Here is a 17711-nt window from a genome sequence, read left to right on the forward strand (position 1 = left end):
ATTTGACTGTTTGAAATTTTAGCCTGATCTGGGAGAGTACAGCGTTTTATCAGCTAGAATCTGGAAAGTGATGGTCTCCGATGAAGTCGGGAGCAGAAGAGGGGTCACCAGGAAGTGGGGATAGAATGGGACCAAGGGAAGAGAGTTGCAGGTCAGAGGCAGCCGGGAGTGAGCAACTTGTAATGTTGTGGTGCACAGTCAGGGCGGTGACAACACCTAACTGTGGGCTTCAGGTGAGAGGTCAGTGTGGCGGTACACGGCCATCACGTGCAAACGGTCACGGATGCAGATGACGGGCTGCAGCATCACACAGTGTACACGGGTGGGTACCGAAGCACCTCCCTACCGTGTCACGGCAGACAGGGATCACATGGCAACGTAAGAAAAGTCCTCTGAAAGGCAGGACTTTTGGCTTTAATAAGCAGTTTCGACATTTCTCTACCCTTTGTGAATATTTCCACATGTTTCTTAAATCCCAGTGCATCTCGAGAGCTCACGGGAAGGAAGCCAGGACAATGCTCTGCTCTGGTGTTTCTGTCTCAGCTGACAGGATGGGCGACCGCACGCGCCCACACCTCTGCATTTCGTCTGGGGACAGATTGCCTGACCTTTCAGATGCTAAATGGAACACAATAAAACATTAGCTATTAGGCTGGTCACAAGTTTTTCACTGAGAATGCGTCTAGGCTAGAATCCATCCGAGGGCTTGACCTCTTTTGTCTGTCATTGAAACCCCGTTTTCTGTATTTTATTCTGTCCGTTGATCTCACAATCATGACAGTGAATATGGGGCACGGATCCTGCTTCCCCGGTGCTTGGAGGCAGTGTGTAAGAGACACCATGTTGGAGAGACTCAACCCTCTGCATTGATGCCCTTTCCCTTAAGAGTCTCTTATCTGCATTCTAAATGGAGAACAAGTTGTCGGGGCCGGACAGCAGCTCAGTGGGAGAACACATGCCTGGTGTATTTGGGGCCCTGGCTTCCAGTCCCAGGGCCACAGATAGATAAGTGAATAAATTAAAGTTTACCAGTGGGACATGAGAAAGATGTGTGGCCTTTGTTGGTGGTCTTTGGAGCTGTGCCTCAGGACAGTGGTGGCACTATACGTTTGCTGCTCCAGGAGGTCCCTGGAGGACACTGATGCTGACCAACCCTGCCCTGTGCTTATTGTCTGAACTCAAGGAGATTTACACGAACATTCTGGGCATCGGTTTCGTCATCTAATATTGGTTTATTGTAACTTTCTTAGGGACTTCGTCTTAATGAGCCTAACAGAGAGCGGGCACTAAGTTTTAGACAATGTCATTCTCAGGATAAATATCAGTTTATTGGGCCTGCAAGATGGCTCATCAGGTAAGGGCGATTGCTGCCAAACCTGCCAACCTGAGTTTGATCCTTGCAACCCACATGGTGGAAGAAGACTGATTCCCACAGGCTGTCCTCTGACCTCCACATGTGTACAAAGGCATGTGCCCACACAAACCAACATACAAGTAAACGACGGTAAAAAGTCAGGAACACACACCACCCACCATAGACCATTTCCCCTACAGTACTGCGGAGATGCGGCTTCACACAACAGCTGGGATGGCCTAGCAGTGACCGCGCCTTCACCTGCACATCTGTCTCAGACTGCCGAGCTTTACGGAGCCTGACAGGTAGGACCACTTTTCTCCTACTTTGTCAAGGTCACCCCTGATATTTGACGATTATCTATCCATAGGTAATTACGAATCAGGTCTCCTAGTCAGAACTGTCCTGATTAGACAAATAAATTATATACTCACTTCCTATTAGGCTGCTGTGATCTGCCTCTCTCCCTTGTCACCTGTCACCCTCCTGTGTCCCTGTCACCTCAGTACCACCCCAGCTTCCCACTAAGCCATCATGACCCTCCCTGCTTTTCTTTAAGTTTCTAGACATAATTTTGTCATGGGGCCTCTGAACTTGTTGCTTCCTGTACCTTAAATACTTTTTGTGCCTTACAGTCAGCAAAGTTTGCTCCTTCATTCCATCTCTCTCTCTCTTTCTCTTCATTTCCTTATTATTATTATTATTGTTATTATTATTATTATTTGAGACAGGGTTTTATGTGGTTCAGACCGGGCTTCAATTCTATATGTAGTAGAGAAAGACCTCAAACCCCAGAGCCTTCTGCCTCTACCTTCCAAGTACTAGAATCACAGGTGTGTTCCTCCAGTTTCTTATTTTATCAATCAATCTATCAACCATCTATTTATGTATCTATGTATCTATTTATGAATCTATCTATGTATCTATTTATCTATCTATCTATGTATCTATCTATCTATCTATCTATCTATCTATCTATGTATCTATGTATCTATGTATCTATCTATCTACCTACCTATTATTTGAAACAAATGTTAAATTTAACTGTGTCATATTCCCCTGTCTCAAGTCCTCCCTGATTCTCCCTCTCCCCATACACCCAACTTCAAGTTCTTTCTTAAAAAGAAACAAACAACCCCACAAAACCAACAAACCCCCAACACAATACAACAACAAAATCCCCAAATTAAGGAAACAAAATAAAACACCCCAAAAGAAAACAAAGGTATTGTCGGAGACAAATCCTGACCTTCGAGTATGCCAGACAAGACCATCCCTAAGTTACATCTTTGATTCCCCAGAGAAACTTATGTCCATCTGCAGTTTATGTGGAACTCCATCCTCCACCCACCTTATCATGAATGCTCTCTTCTTTCTCCCCTTCGCACGTTACTCTTCTGGCATCTGCCCTACACACTTACTTATTCCTCTTCCTTTTCTGTTTCCTCTCACGTCTAAGCTCCATGAAGAGGAGAGTGTCTCTCTGTCTTATTTGCTGTTATTTTCCCAATGTCTTCATCCAATAGCAAATGGAAAAAAATCTAAGGAAGAAAGCCCTAAGGAAATTCAGTAATCAGATGCTTAAAAACTTGCCATCCCCTTTCTTTGCCTGTGAGCACAGGCTTGAGTCAACCGGATCCTGCCTAGTTTTAAATGGCATCTACTCTACTCACTTTATGTTCAGTGTTTTGTCTGCCAACCCAAGGAGGACATAGAGATCACTGGACCCCCTGGACCTGGAGTCACAGATGGCTGCGAGCTGTCATGTGGGTGCTGGACTTAAACTCATGTCCTCTGCAAGAGCGACCATTGCTGCTAACCACAGAGCCACGTCTCCCCCCAAGTCCCTCCTTTGAGTAAAAGTCACACAAAGTTTGGGCTTTGCTGCCACTACTTGTTCTTTTATTCTGAAGTGAGTTGTTTCAGAAATGAGGAAGAACTTCAGAGTGTAGATTTGCACCAAAATGTGTGCAGTTGATAGTAAGGCTTTGTGGGTGCATCTGATTCTGGTCCTCAAAGCAAAAGACCACAGTAGGGGGAGAAATTCTTTAAACTCAAATGGGAAATTCTGATGTTCAAATTTAATTGCAAGGCCACCAACAATTTACATTGAGTGGCAGATTCCGTTTTATTATTGCATTTAGTTTCTACAGTTAGCTTCTCAGAGAACAGTTTCTCTACAACAACTAGTTGTAGTTAAAAACGAAGCTGTGGATAGAGAAAGTCACCATCAGTACCCCAAGGGTCATGGTGGGTCCAGAAGGCAGCCCTACAGTTTCTGGAAGGATGTCAGGTCTTTTTTGATGTGATTTCTTAAACTAAGTCCATGTTTAAATACTGCTGTTTTAATGTCAGCTTCAGAGCACACACTCACTCAGTAACATCAGCTTCAGAGCACACACTCATTAACATCAGCTTCAGAGCACACACACACACTCAGTAACATCAGCTTCAGAGCACACACTCAGTAACATCAGCTGCAGAGCACACACTCACTCAGTAACATCAGCTTCAGAGCACACACACACTCAGTAACATCAGCTGCAGAGCACACACTCAGTAACATCAGCTTCAGAGCACACACTCAGTAACATCAGCTGCAGAGCACACACTCAGTGTCCTGGTCACCTCACTGTACAGGTCATTCTAAGGCACCGCTGCACTGAAGCTCACACTACAACCCATGTCAGAGTGAAAAGCTCACACCACAAACCATGTCGGAATGAAAAGCTCACACTACATACCCCCCCCACACCCTCCCCCCCCACCCTTCCCCCCACACCCTTTCCTAACACACCCTTCCCCCAACACACCCTTCCCCCCACACACCCTTCCCCCACATACACACACCACAGGCCACACACACCACTTCCTACACACACATAGAGACACTTGAGAACACACCCCTTCCCCCACACATATACACCACACACAGAAACCTCCCCCACACATCACAAACACACACACACACACACACACACACCTCTCCCCAAAACATGGAAGGGCACGCACACTACAAATTTTACATTATGTGAAAATTATTTTTTAGACTGGTTCCACATGTGTATTTTATGTCCAGCATGGAATAAAGCAAACTCTGGTAGCGAGGTGAACTCTTTGATGGACAGTCCCGTAAGCCAGGACTCCGTGTACCTCACAGCATCTCCCAACAGTAATGGGGGCCATCCTCCACTCCTTGGCCAGGGACAGTTCTGCAGGGAGGGTGGCTTCCATCCCCGCAGCTGCGGTGGAAAAGCAGTAAGACGAACGCCTCGGGTGAGCAGAGCAGACCCACATGAGAATAATTATGTCACGTGACCATGAGGGAACGCAGTGAAGTTCCCAGACACAGGAAATGAACGGTCAGGGGGAGGGAGAACCGGGCAGGGTTCTGAAGTCCGTCCAGACAGCAACTTCCTCACAACGAGCAGAAACTGGCTAATAAACTATCACTGTCACCTCATATGCACGTTATTCCTATAGAAGCCACTTAGATGGAGTTTTGCATGTGCATATTGTCTTCACAATGCCAGAAATAAAACTCATTCTTTAGTCTCCAAAAAGCAAATGAAATGTTTTGTGAATGTCGATTTTAATATTCTAAATCACTTGTAGGTTTAGTATATTCATCTAAGTCCCATCACAAATATGCTTAACTAAATGTAAGTTAAATATGTTTACTGCACGACCCTTGGACTGATTATTTATATCAAACCCCAAAGAGAGAGGAAATTATATAGCATAATTCCTGAGCCATAGGAGAAGAATTCTTGGCCTCCAGAAACAAAGGGATGGGGTTTATCATGTCACGGTGTGCTTCTCATAAGGGTTTCTCAGATTCACGAGCCCCAAGACACACTGATTTGTGGGGGAGGGGGAGAAGAGTTAGAAAGCCAAGAAATTATTAGGCATGTCTGCGTTTAGGTCTGGGAGAAAAACAGTCAACTAAGATATATAAATCGGGTGCCTGGGGGAACACACAGGCAAGCAAGTGCCTTGGTAAGAAAAATGGGGGCGTGTGTTACTGTTCCTAAGGGGTTAAGGGGGGATGCCCTGGGGGGGAAAGGGGGGCAGGAAACACGGCAGCACGAGGAGATGCTTAAGCTGACTCTGAAATGCTCAGCGCCCAGCAGAGGCACGAACCGAACCGTCCCTGAGCCGGTCGAGCGCCTGGAGACCTTGGGTCGGACAGGCAGTCGGAGCAGATGGAGGCCTGGGAGAGGGATGCTGGACAGCAGCAGGTACGGCTGGGACACTGTGCACCAGCGAGGGTCAGGGATCTAGACCAAAGGAAGTGGTTTTCTCTGTTAAAAATTTAGAAACAGCTTCTGCAGCCAGTTTCATGGTCCATAACACTACAGCTCGAGTGAATGGAAATATCTGCTTCTGTTTGCTTGAAGATGCCATGAAAAAGAAACAACATGATCACCACATAGGGAAGTTAACTTAGAAAATAGGATGTGCAGACCACAGGTACTTAGTCTATCAATAAAGAATTCTTTTGTGAAATCACCACCACCACCATCACCACCACCATCATCATCATCATCACCATCACCACCACCATCACCACCACCACCACCATCATCACCACCACCACCACCATCACCATCATCATCATCACCATCATCACCATCATCACCATCATCACCACCATCACCACCACCACCATCACCATCACCATCATCATCATCACCATTATCACCATCATCACTATCATCATCATCATCACCACCATCACCATCATCATCCCCATCACCACCATCATCACCATCATCACCATCATCACCATCATCACCATCACCATCACCACCATCACCATCATCATCATCACCATCATCACCATCACCACCATCACCATCATCATCATCACCATCATCACCATCATCACCATCATCACCACCATCACCACCACCACCACCATCACCATCATCATCATCATCATCATCACCATCATCACCATCATCATCATCATCACCACCATCACCATCATCATCCCCATCACCACCATCATCACCATCATCACCATCATCACCATCACCATCACCACCATCATCATCATCATCATCACCATCATCACCATCACCACCATCACCATCATCATTATTTCAATATAACCACCATCATCTGAAGGTCTCAGAGAAATCTGATTAGAAGTTAATTTCAACAGCCAAGGCTCAGGTCAATTCAGAACAAGCATTATTGATCATCTATGTCTGAGGCAGCTGATTTCTGATACCCAAACTGTCCCAGTGATTGAAGGTGCTAGGAAATCCCACTGGTGCCCTGGTCCCAGAGTACAGGACTCAGAGACTTTGTGAACCTGGGGAGGAGCTGCTTTGGGTCAGAGCATCTTGTCCCACCCCGCTCCCACCCTGCCAGAGACACCCGGGAGCCAGGCTTCCCATCGCAAGCCTTCTTGACACTTCAGACAGAAGCCATGTTTGCTGTCTGCGAAGGCGCTTCACTGAGTACCTCAGCCTCAGGGCTCGCCAGTTACTGAATCTGTCCCAAGATTCTCACAGATCTGTTTCTCCCTTTGTGCTAAGTGGGGGGATTTGGCGTCACTATCCGAAGTTAGCCCAGGGTTAGCTTGTTGCTCCGAGAGGCCCTGCACCAAGCTCAGCTCTGACTGTAACTCATGCATTTCACCCAGTTCCACTCACACATGTGTTTTCTCTTATTCTTGTTTCTGCATAAAAGGCAAGGCGCAGTGACTTATGGAAACATCTGGGTGAACATCTGGTTAAATTATTATCCAGAAACTACATGCTCCCACCCACAAACCTCACTTTTTAGGTCTCTACTTTATTTCAAATCATAACTTATATCCTGACAGGCTATACTACCTGATGTAAATCTCATAAGTAATTAAGGAATAAATCATTACATTCCATGTTTCTAACCAATATGCTCCTCAAACGCAGAGATGACGTTTATACGGTGTCGCCATGCTAAGGTGCAATGCGTTGTGAACCCTGGTAATGCACTTGGCCAAATTCTATTTCCTGAATTTGGGAAATTAGACCACGCATTTTTCTGACAAACTGAATCTATGTCCAGAGTCCCTGTGTGTTCAGAAGAACAGGCGAGCTCTCTCCCAGTTTTTATTAGTCTGCTCTCCAATTATGATATTCTCTGATTTCTGAGCAAGTAAAAATTAGAGCTGTTCTTTGATGAAGTTTGTCATAGCTGCCGCTCAGCACTGCCACTTGCAAGGTCGTCCTGTCTGAAAACCCAGAAGGGCTTCACATTCATGTGCTTTCTGTGTTCCATCTGCTTCACATTCTGTCCGAGTCTGTTTTTTTCTCTCTTGCCTCTCATGGGTTAGGGAGCATGCAAGCAAGTTCTGGAGCCATTTCTCTTCACGTCTTTGATTTATTTCTTCCTAATGCCACATATCCACTCCAGACCGAACCCACCTTTTTATCTAAGATCTTTAAATGTCTTGACAGGAACTATTTGGGGTCAGGCTCACTGATGTGTGTGTGTGTGTGTGTGTGTGTGTGTGTGTGTGTGCATGTTAATAAGCAGGGAAGGTATGGTTGGTCAGAGTCCGGGGCCCCGTAGCACAAGTGTGAACTCTCTGTCTTACTGGGAAAAGTGATGCTAGAACTCGGCTAAGGCGGTGTTGTGGGAGGAGCTCTGAAGACAGTGACAACAGCTAAGAAACTTTAAAACCTCAGTGTGCAGTGGCCTCTTTCGTGTCCACGGACTGTGCAAAGTCCCCAAGGCTGCACCCATGGCCAGGACAGAAGGGAAATGGCTTGGCTCTGCAGCACTTGCTTTCCAGCAGTGGGGACACGGGTCGCTTCTGAGCAAGCCCTGCCCAAGTGAGACCAGAGGGCACAGCAGGAACAGACAGAAGCAACCGCTGCAGCCTCTTTCTTCATCACATCGCCACAGCGGACTCAGCGTGGTGACTCACCTCATCCCGTCGTCAGAGCCCCTACTACACGCTTCTGTGCTTCTGGGCTCTGAGCCGGGTTCCGACCTGACTTGGTTGTCAGTAACTGAGGCAGGACAGAGTTCCAGACAGTGTGTTGAGACACTATTTATACATAGAGCGCCTAGTTCACAGATGAATTCCTCACAGAAACATATGATCTCCTTCTGACTAAGACTGAAGGGAACCAACCCATTTATCCTTAGTACCAAGAAAAACCAAACCATAGTCTAGTGCTACTAAAGGCGGAGTTTGCATGTGTGGTTTGAGGGAAACAAAGTATTTTTTAAAAATGTATTTGTTCATCATTTTTACATATATGTGTCTGTGTGCCTGAGTGAATTTAGGTACACCATGTGTGCAAGAACGGGCAGAGACCAGACGAAGCAGGTGCTGCAGCCCTGGATGGAGTTGCAGGCCGTGAACAGCTCCGCAAGTGCTGAGGAACAAAGTCAGGTCCTAAGTGCTATAACCACTGAGATATCTTTCCAGCCCAAGAACTAGATGGTCTGAATTCAAGCAGTAACCTCCAGTTAAGGGCTGGGGTCTCAAAGCAGGCTGTGATCTGAACTATCATATCAGCTTTCTGCAGAAGAAACCTTCTGCTGCGTCACATGGGGGATGCTGGATTGAGAGTCAGACGAACAAAACAAAATGTATGGATCACAAATTTTACACGAGGTTCTTCCTTCCTAGAAGACAGTGACTGTGGCGTCCCACCCTTGTGTGTGGGGTCTCTGAGGCAGCTGGACCTTAACTGGATGGTAGGGTAGGTGGAGCCGAATTTGGGGTACATGGGTTTGAAGCATGTGTTTCCTGGATGAAGACATACATGATTACTCCACACATGACTGGTTTCTACCTTCAGTAGATATAGCGATGCTGAAGTTCTAAGCGTTTGACTCACTTTTAAGTGATAGAAGCATTTAAAGAATCCTATAACTTAAAATCTATTTAATGAAACGTGATTGGTGGGTTAAAAATATATCTGATGTAAACTAAACAGAATAGTGTATGTGTGTGAGTATGTGTGCTTGAATGTGACTTCGTGTGAGTGTGTAAGTGTGTGTATGTGTAATATATGCCTGTATGTAAGTGTGTGTGTAGGTACCTTGCCCATAGCAGGTACAAGGGAAGATCAAAGGCTGATATTAGGTTGAATCTCTTCCTCAGTTGAATCTCTAACTCTTGGACACATGATCTTTCACTGAACTTCACAGTTTGGGTTTTTTTTTTTTTTTTTTTTTTTGTTGTTGTTGTTTTTGTTTTTGTTTTGATCAAGGGCCCAGAATGTCACCCATCTCTCCATCTCTGGCTCACAGAGCTTACAGATACATTCTGTCATACCTGGCTTTTTGTTCATGTGCTAGGATTTGAACACAGGTCCTGACACTTCATCTACAGAGCCATATCCCCAGCCCTGGAAAACTCGTCTATTTAAAGAGACTGGCAGGTCAGACTCTCTCAACATCGTTCTTCCGTAGTGAGGGTGATGTAGAGTTCAGGGATCCAACCTCAGTGAAATCCAGACGCTGCTTTCTTGGCTACATACGCAACAATCAAGCGAGACAGACAGTGCTGACCTAGTGAACTAGATGTGGTTAGAGGCATCCAGGTCCGATGAGGGAGAAAATGGAATGCCTTGGGATCTTCTGGCCAGAGGCAGTGTGGGGAAGAGCAGCAGGGACCAAGCCTCAGTCTGGAAGGATTAGCCTGACTAGCCTGGGTAGAATTTCAGAGGAGCAGCCAGAGGTCACACATTTGACCTAAAGAAGAGCGTAGCAGTCAAACAGGGAGATGGCTCTCTGAACGCTGCTGCTAGCCTCCTGACAGCGTGGAGACAATTACTTGATATTTACATAGTTTAAAGGGTTTCATTTCTAAAACTTGGTCCAGTGGCTCACATGACATTTAAAAAAACAGGAAGTGAACAACCACAGTCACTTGATATGAAAATACAGTGATCAAATGTCCACATTACTTTGAATTATAACAAGTTAAATCAATCATGAGTCCCCAAAGTGAAGAACCGTGGTGCTGGATCACGACGAACGGATGGATATCGATTGCTATGTGAACTCAACCTAAATTATATCGATTTCCACAACACTCAGAAGTCTCAGCTAACTTGACTCAACCGTGGAGTAGAGATGAAACTTAGAGTGGCGATGGGCGGGAGTGACTCAAAGATAACCATCCCCCATCCCCCACCCCATCCCCCACCCCATCCCCCACCCCAGCAGCTGCACCTATTGGTTTGACCGGAAGCTGTTTTGCACTGGGCTAAATGAACAGAGCATAGTTCAGTTGAACAGAGCAGGGAATTTGTTCGGAGATGGTCAGTTCTCTTGAACAAAGGTGAGCTAGTCAGCCTGAGCATGGATTAGCAAGAATTAATAATACTAGCAAACTCAAACTAAAGAGTCAAGCCATGACCAAAAGCCATAAAAATCTTCTAAAAATCTCTCATTAAAGAAAGAAGCCATGAGAAGATGAAGGGTTAAGCACTCATGACAATCCATAAACCGAATAAGGACCTTTTAAGAGAAAAAAGGTGAAATTTAAGAAGTATGCTAAACATTTTAAATGCCATGCATCTTCAACTCTGCTTCACAGTTTGGTTCTAGGATTCTGTTTTTATGCTCAAACTGAAATCCTGTTCATCAAACTTATTCTAAGAAAAGACATACCATGTCATCTGATTATTCATTGTCTACTTCTCTCTAGCTCTCCAAAACCTGTATGATATGATTTCAAAAGATTTTTAACATTCAAAAAAATTGTCAGCCATGTGTGGCAGTGAGTGCCTTTAATGCCACCCCTCAGGAGGCAGAGGAAGAACATTTGTGTGAGTTTAAAGCCAGCCTGGTCTGCACAGGGAGCGCCAAGAGAACCACAGCTATTGAGAGAGACTCAGTCTCAAAAACAAAACACCAAACCCATTGCTTTCATCTCTCGTGCTAGAACTCTGGCACCTGTGGAAGCTTCATGTAATTTCACTGTGATTTAAGTATGTCTGCTAGAACAGGGGAGGCTACTCCAGGCTAGTCTGCGTCTCATAAATTGATTGGCATAAGTAGTTTAAAGTAATATTTCAGCATTGTGTTACTTACAACAGAGGTTCTCAACCTTCCTAATACTGCAACCCTTTAATCCTCACGTTGTGCTGACCCCAACCATAACATTATTTTGTTGCTACTTCATTTGCTCCGGTAGTGAATTGTAATGTAAATATTTGAAAGGCAGGATATTTTATATGAGATCCCAAGACCCACAGAGTGAGAACTACTGACTTAGAGTAAGTTATTCCTGTGGCAAAGGAGGAGGAAAAGGAAGAGGGAGAAGAAGAGAAAGAAGAGGATGGGGAGGAGGAAGGGGAGGAGCCTGACTTCAGGCTAAAGGAAGTCAGGAAAGAAAATGAAAGGGAGAAAGAGAAGAAAAGGAAGGGCAAGAGAACAGGGGGAGGAGAAAGAAGGGGAGAGGAAAAAGAACAAGGAAGAGGAGGAGGTGGGAGAGCAGGACTGAGGAGGAGGAGGAGGGAGAGGGGAGGGGGAGGAGGAGGGAGAGGGAAGGGGGAGGAGAAGGGAGAGGGGACATGGGCAGGAGAAAGTGGGAGAGGATAAAGGAGGAGGAGGGAGAGAGGAGGGGGAAGAGAAGAAGGAGGGAGAGTGGGAGGTAGAAAGAGGAGAGGAGAAGAAAGCATGAAAAAAGCAATTTCCTGTTTAGGGTGAAGACATTTCTTAAAATGTGGCACACACATGCCAATTTTGTTTGACTTTTACTGTACTTTAAGTTTTCTCAGAAATTTTCCCCTTTATAATGATTACAGCAAATATGGAATATTTTGTTCCCATTGGAGTTAGTTTATTTTGGTTAAAGAGTCCTAAGGCAATCCTGGCCACGTTTGGACACTTGTCTTTTCCCATGAAACCACCAACTTTTCTTCATCACCTTTGGGGCCCTATGGCTTAGCTCAGGACTGAGCACACATTACAGCTCAAAGAGGGAAGGGGCGAGGAAACCAGCAAGCGTGTGTGCTTTGATCACACAGCCAGAGACTCAGGCTGAAACAGAAGCTTTCAGTTCTGCTGTGGACATGAACTTTGAATAGTATTTCATGGAAAGAGAGCTGAAATGGGAGCTTGGTATGTCTCACCCTAAAACCTGAATCTCGAACAATTTCCAGTCATGGATTGCCTCAAGACTTCCCGTGGAGCCAGCAAGCTGAGCGCCGGCGTGGGAACCTACTTCTGGCAGTAGGAGCGTCTTAAGGGTCATCCCTGAAATACCGTTTCATTAACAGCTCAATTGGACATGCACAACAGTAAAACTCTTAAACCATCAAGGAGAGTGGCAGTAAACCTCCCAGCTAGAGCACAGTGGAGCATCAAGGACTTAGGACTTTCTTACCTTAAACACATTGATGGGGAGATCAATAATCACGTAGATGAGGTCTCCAAGGGCCAGACTGGCTATGAGCGCATTGGGGCCGTTCCTCATACACTTGTTTTGGTAGATGATTCTTAGTAGAGTTGCGTTCCCCACCATCCCCACGATGAAAATGGTACAGGATATCACAGTGTTGATGTATTTGAAAGCTGTTGTGATTTTGGTCTGCTGTGGGCAGTAGCCATGCATTGAGCCATTGCTAGGCAGGGCCAAATTAGGGGGTCGATGGGTGGTGCCCAGAAAGTTGAATTCTGGTCCCGGAAAAGGGGTGAAGCCCTCCTTGTAGCTGCTTAGATTAGCACTGTATCTCTCGGGATTGTCAGCGATTGCGCCTCCCACCAGGGCCAGCCAAAAGGGTGCCGCGAGGCAGAGGACATCCATCTTAATGTGGATGTGAAGAGACGACTTATTGTGATGGTCTCACGCCTTTCTTTCACCTGGAAGAAAAGCAAGTAAGAAAAATTATTATTTTCTGCTACAAAATCTAGCTGCCCCAAAAGATTGTAGTTAATGAATGTTTACTGATTTAATGAAAATATAGGCTAATCAGTTCACAGTAGAAAAGGCCAAAAATCTATTATACCAAGAAATCTCCTCAGCCCTGACTGTATACACAGCTGTGTCTGTATAAACCATGATTAAAGATATTTCGGCTTTCCTTAAAAATAAAGTCATTTTTTTCTTTATTTAGGCTAACGAGAGTCCAAATCTTCCAGGCACAAGACAGAAAACTTTGTGGTAAAAGAGGAAACATTGCTTTAGACTGAGGCACACAATGCAAGAATCGAATTCTCTGACTAAAAGTTCAGCGCCCCCCCCCGCTCCCCCCCCCCCCCCGTGAGTGGGTTGCACAAGGCAGGAGCGGGCAGGGGCCACATCCAAATCTCTAGTGTTCATTTAAAGCCAAATGTCTGCTTGGCTCCGTAACTACTACACCTAACATTTCCCAGCTCTAAGCAGATGTGAAGGGCTGGAGGCCTGCAGGGGCAGCACCTGTTCCATCGCCAGAACCACAGAGAGAAAGGCTCGCTGAGATTTTCTCTGAAACCTTGATGACTGATCTGCAGAATCCTCATATTTTAAAGTCCCCACGACTGTCCCTCAGAAACCACCACGATACTCGTCAATGGAGTCCTGTGAGCGGCGGGTTTTACCCGGATGTTTGCCAAGAGCTATCTGGCTTCTTAGTCTCTTACAAGCATCCTATCTAGCTAGGATAGGCCAGGCATTGGGCCAAATGTGTCATGTGCTCCTGTGACTAGTGTAATGATACCAATCAAGCCACCTCCAGGTCCTTCAGGAGGACAGGAAAGCTGAGAGGAAGGCCCAGCTCCTCATGAAGGTCAAAGGTGGTGATGAATCCACTACTCTGAGTCAACTTGATCTGACTCCAAACCGGAGCGCTAACCCCTAGGCCACCCCATACCTTATTTTCATGCTTAATTTGCGCCAACAACATACTGAACATGTCTCCAGAATTAGACGAGGCAGCAGACTGGGAGGGGCGTTCAAGTATGACCAAAGACTACTTGGCATTCATATGCTATCCCTTTCGAAGGGCACGTTGTCCTGGGTACCCAGTAAATCTAGATCTCTCCTCTTTACTTAAAAAAAAGACACTTAGAATATGGGAGAATGGCCAGTGCCGAGAGAACAGCAATCAAGGGGAAATGGCTCCTCCTCTTGGATGTTCTGTACCTTTCTTTCATTACTGTTAATAAGATGGCAACTCCACTTATTGGCAGTGCCCTGTGTGTCTACGGCATATACACCTAATCTTAAATTTTAAGACTCAGTTTTTTTTGAGTCTGTTCAAGGCTGACCACATTTAGGAATTTTGACAGTTGTCATGGGACATTATTAAGTTTAGGCTAATGGGTGGACCATGTAGCGACATGCTGTAGGAAGTACAAGGGGACACCAGCTGTAAGTCCCCATGCTTTGGCCTTGACGAAACAGCAGTAGGTTTTTACACATTGCATGTCGCAGGCACCAACCAGTTCTTGACTTGAGCAACACCATTTATGCAGACAGAACCAAGTTCTGCGACACTTGAGAAGGAGCCTGGAACAAGGGAAGTGACGATGGTTCACAGCCATCATCCTGCCTCACGGATGGGCTGTAGGCGTTCCCTTGCTGTGTTCCCTTGTGACGGGCCTGCCATTCACCCTTAACTGTAAGTGGTTACAGGTTTCCCCTGCCATCTCTTACAGTCCAGAATAGCTGGCTGAATGATTAGTAGGCCTACAAAATATCATTTTCCCCTCAGATGGAGACCACAATGCCAAGCACAAATCTTACTGTGAGCTACCTCTTCGGAAAGCGAGGGGAGGCACAATTCTTTTAATTCTTTTAATTTCTTGATTGCTTTGTGATTAATGGTTTCCAGTTCCCCAGTGGGAATGGGATATTTAGTAATAGTTTTCTTAAAAATGAAAGACAGAGGTCTTTTCCATAAACAGAATAGTTCCTAATCTATTAGGATCATCCAGGAAGGGGCTTTGTGAACCACTTGGCTGTCATATGTACTCTACAACTCACGCAGAACTCAGTGGACCTCACATGAGCTTGCTGCTCTCTTGGATTAGCTGAGTGCTACATGCCTTGAGAAACTACAGCTGTGGCTTCTTACCCTGATGTGAGCCAGCCACCATTAAAACCTCCTTCCTTTCTTCCTTCCTTCCTTCCTTCCTTCCTTCCTTCCTTCCTTCCTTCCTTCCCTCCAACAAAAACACTGCCAAGAACTCATTTCTCATGACACCTCTGTCAGCTCACCACATCTAAGGGACATCTGTCAAAAACATGTGGATGCCATATTGTCACAGAGTGAAAAACACAAAACCAAATAAAAGAAATCTCCTTCGAATGCGCGCTTTCCCAAGGTTGGATCTGCATCTCGTTTTGGAATATTCTACTCAAGCTTTGCTAGGCCTCATCTGCTGCAGTGTCAGCCAGAGCTCTGGAGAAGCAAGTCACATTCAGACAGAACGGTCATGTCTTCGGATCCAGCATTTTCCTTTTTGTGGGTCTGGAGTTTGGTGGCACAAAAGCTGACCCTTTTAGTGCTTTATCTATTTAATATACCAGATTCTCTGGACAAATGTTCACTTGCCATTAGTAATTTGGAAAATCCAGTGGCACCCAAACTGAACATATTTAGGTCAGGCAATGTATGTGATGTGGTTGCTGAAGTCTCAGCCACTACAAGTAGAGGGGGAAATTAAACCAAAAACTTTTTTTCAAGTTTTCAGTGGTTTTGCTCTCTGCTGGGACAAATGATCTACTCTCCTTGGGGGACCCTCTGACTTTAATATGCCTTCGCTCCAGGTCGCAGAGGTGAAGCCATTAGGGTGGTGTAATCAGAGGTGGCTTATCTGCAAACGGTCCCAGTGTTCTGCGCCGAAAGGCAACAAGTGTCCTTTGAAGGACAGAAGAGCACAGAGCAAACGGGCCCAGACCTCCAACGACAGGCAGATTTCCAACCCCAGCTGCTGTCGTGGTGTGAGGAGGGGTTCACAGTGGTCGGTTCTTCACAGTAGGCTACTCACAACCAGGGTGCGGGATTAGTAAAAACCAACTTCACCAGGGGGCTATTGAGTGAGCGCCCTGGGCATTGATGCTCTTGAAAGCTCTTGCCTGCCTGTGGAGAAAGACACCCCCTGGACAAACTTCTGGCTCCCCTTTCCTAAAAATCGGAGTCAAAGCTCAATTGCCCTGTCCGGTGTCCCCCTCTTCGCCCCCCCGCAGCGTTCGTCTCCCAGGAAAGCGCCCTACACTGGGCGCCAGGGCAGGTAGGTGCCAGGCCCAGCTATGTGTTTCGCAGGCGCTGCCCCACACCCCTGCTCCTCCCAGCCGATTGCCCCGGCGGCGACCCTGCCCCTAGTCTCAGCCTTGGTTCCCCGAAGGAAAGACTTGCACAGACCTTAGAGCTCCTCGGACTCAGACAGCGCCAGGTCTGCTCCGGGGCCAGACGGAGCCTGAGCTGGAGAACGAGGGTGGCGCGCAGGGTGGCCGGTGACCAGGACTGCAGCACCGTCTCGGCTGGGGGATTCTTCCCCGGACGGCCCGGCTTCTCTAGGGGAGATCTCGCTCAGCCCGCCAGCTCCTGCGATGGGTCTGGTGGATCAGAGAGAGGCTCCCCACCTCCTAGACACTGTTGCCAGATCAGAGGGGATGGGTGTGTGTGCGCGCGGGCCCGGGCGCGCGCGCTAGGCTCCCGAGGAAAAGCAAACTCCGGAGAAACACGCCTCCCGCGACGCTCCTTAGGCTCCACAGGCTCCCAGACCTTTCCCTCTACTCTGGAACCGAACTGCAGGAGCGCTATCCCGCCTGCCCTGCAGGGAGCAGCCACCAAGCTGCAATGCTGCCCCCGCCAGGCCCTGAAGGGCAGGGATCTTTAACTATTTCCTTCCTGAGAAGAAGTCGGGGGGTTAGCCTAGAATGGGTAGGGTTAAAGTAGAGTAACAGACCAGACACATGGTTGTGCTGGGTTTTAGGCAGAAATTCAAGACACTCGCAAGCAGTGTGAGTACAGGTGAGTTTCATCAGCAGGAGAAGCCAGGGAACAAGGGCTTTGTGTCCTTTGTCCCCTGTCGCTTACATCGTTAGTATTCTCCTTAGAGGAAGTCATAGAACCCGGGTGGACAGCTTGTCCTTGGCTCAAGTGTGCTCGACTACAGAGCCTTAGCCCAAGACAAAGAGGAGAGCTGGGGAGCCTGTGGAAGGTTCTAGAGTATACTCCAAGAAATGATCATGTCTGAAAGTTGCAATGACAGTGGGGACACCCACTTCTCCAGAAGAGAATGTTTTCATCACAGACTGCAGGATAAGATGGGGGAGTGGGAGGAGAGACCAGGGCTCCTGGGCAGAAAGGAGACTTAGCCTTATGGACGCCCAAGAGTCTCATTGTTTCCCCACAGTATCTATATTAAAATTGAGCCTCACTTTGTTCTTGGGACCTCC

At 46.7% G+C, this 17711-nt stretch overlaps 1 protein-coding gene across 1 annotated transcript in view; it reads right to left on the reverse strand.

Annotated features, from left to right (window-relative positions):
- EDNRA (endothelin receptor type A) overlaps positions 1-16780 on the reverse strand; it is a 54339-nt gene extending 37559 nt beyond the window's left edge. The window contains exons 1-2 of the mRNA XM_080937011.1: positions 16672-16780; positions 12711-13186 (exon numbers count right to left, since the gene is read on the reverse strand). Coding sequence (XP_080793137.1) covers positions 12711-13130 — 420 coding nt within the window. The 5' untranslated portion in view covers positions 13131-13186; positions 16672-16780. The remainder of the gene's footprint in view (positions 1-12710; positions 13187-16671) is intronic.
- Between the last annotated feature and the right edge of the window lie 931 nt (positions 16781-17711).

The sequence above is a fragment of the Micromys minutus genome (genome assembly GCF_963924665.1).
Source record: "Micromys minutus genome assembly, chromosome: 24".
Taxonomy (NCBI): Eukaryota; Metazoa; Chordata; class Mammalia; order Rodentia; family Muridae; genus Micromys; species Micromys minutus.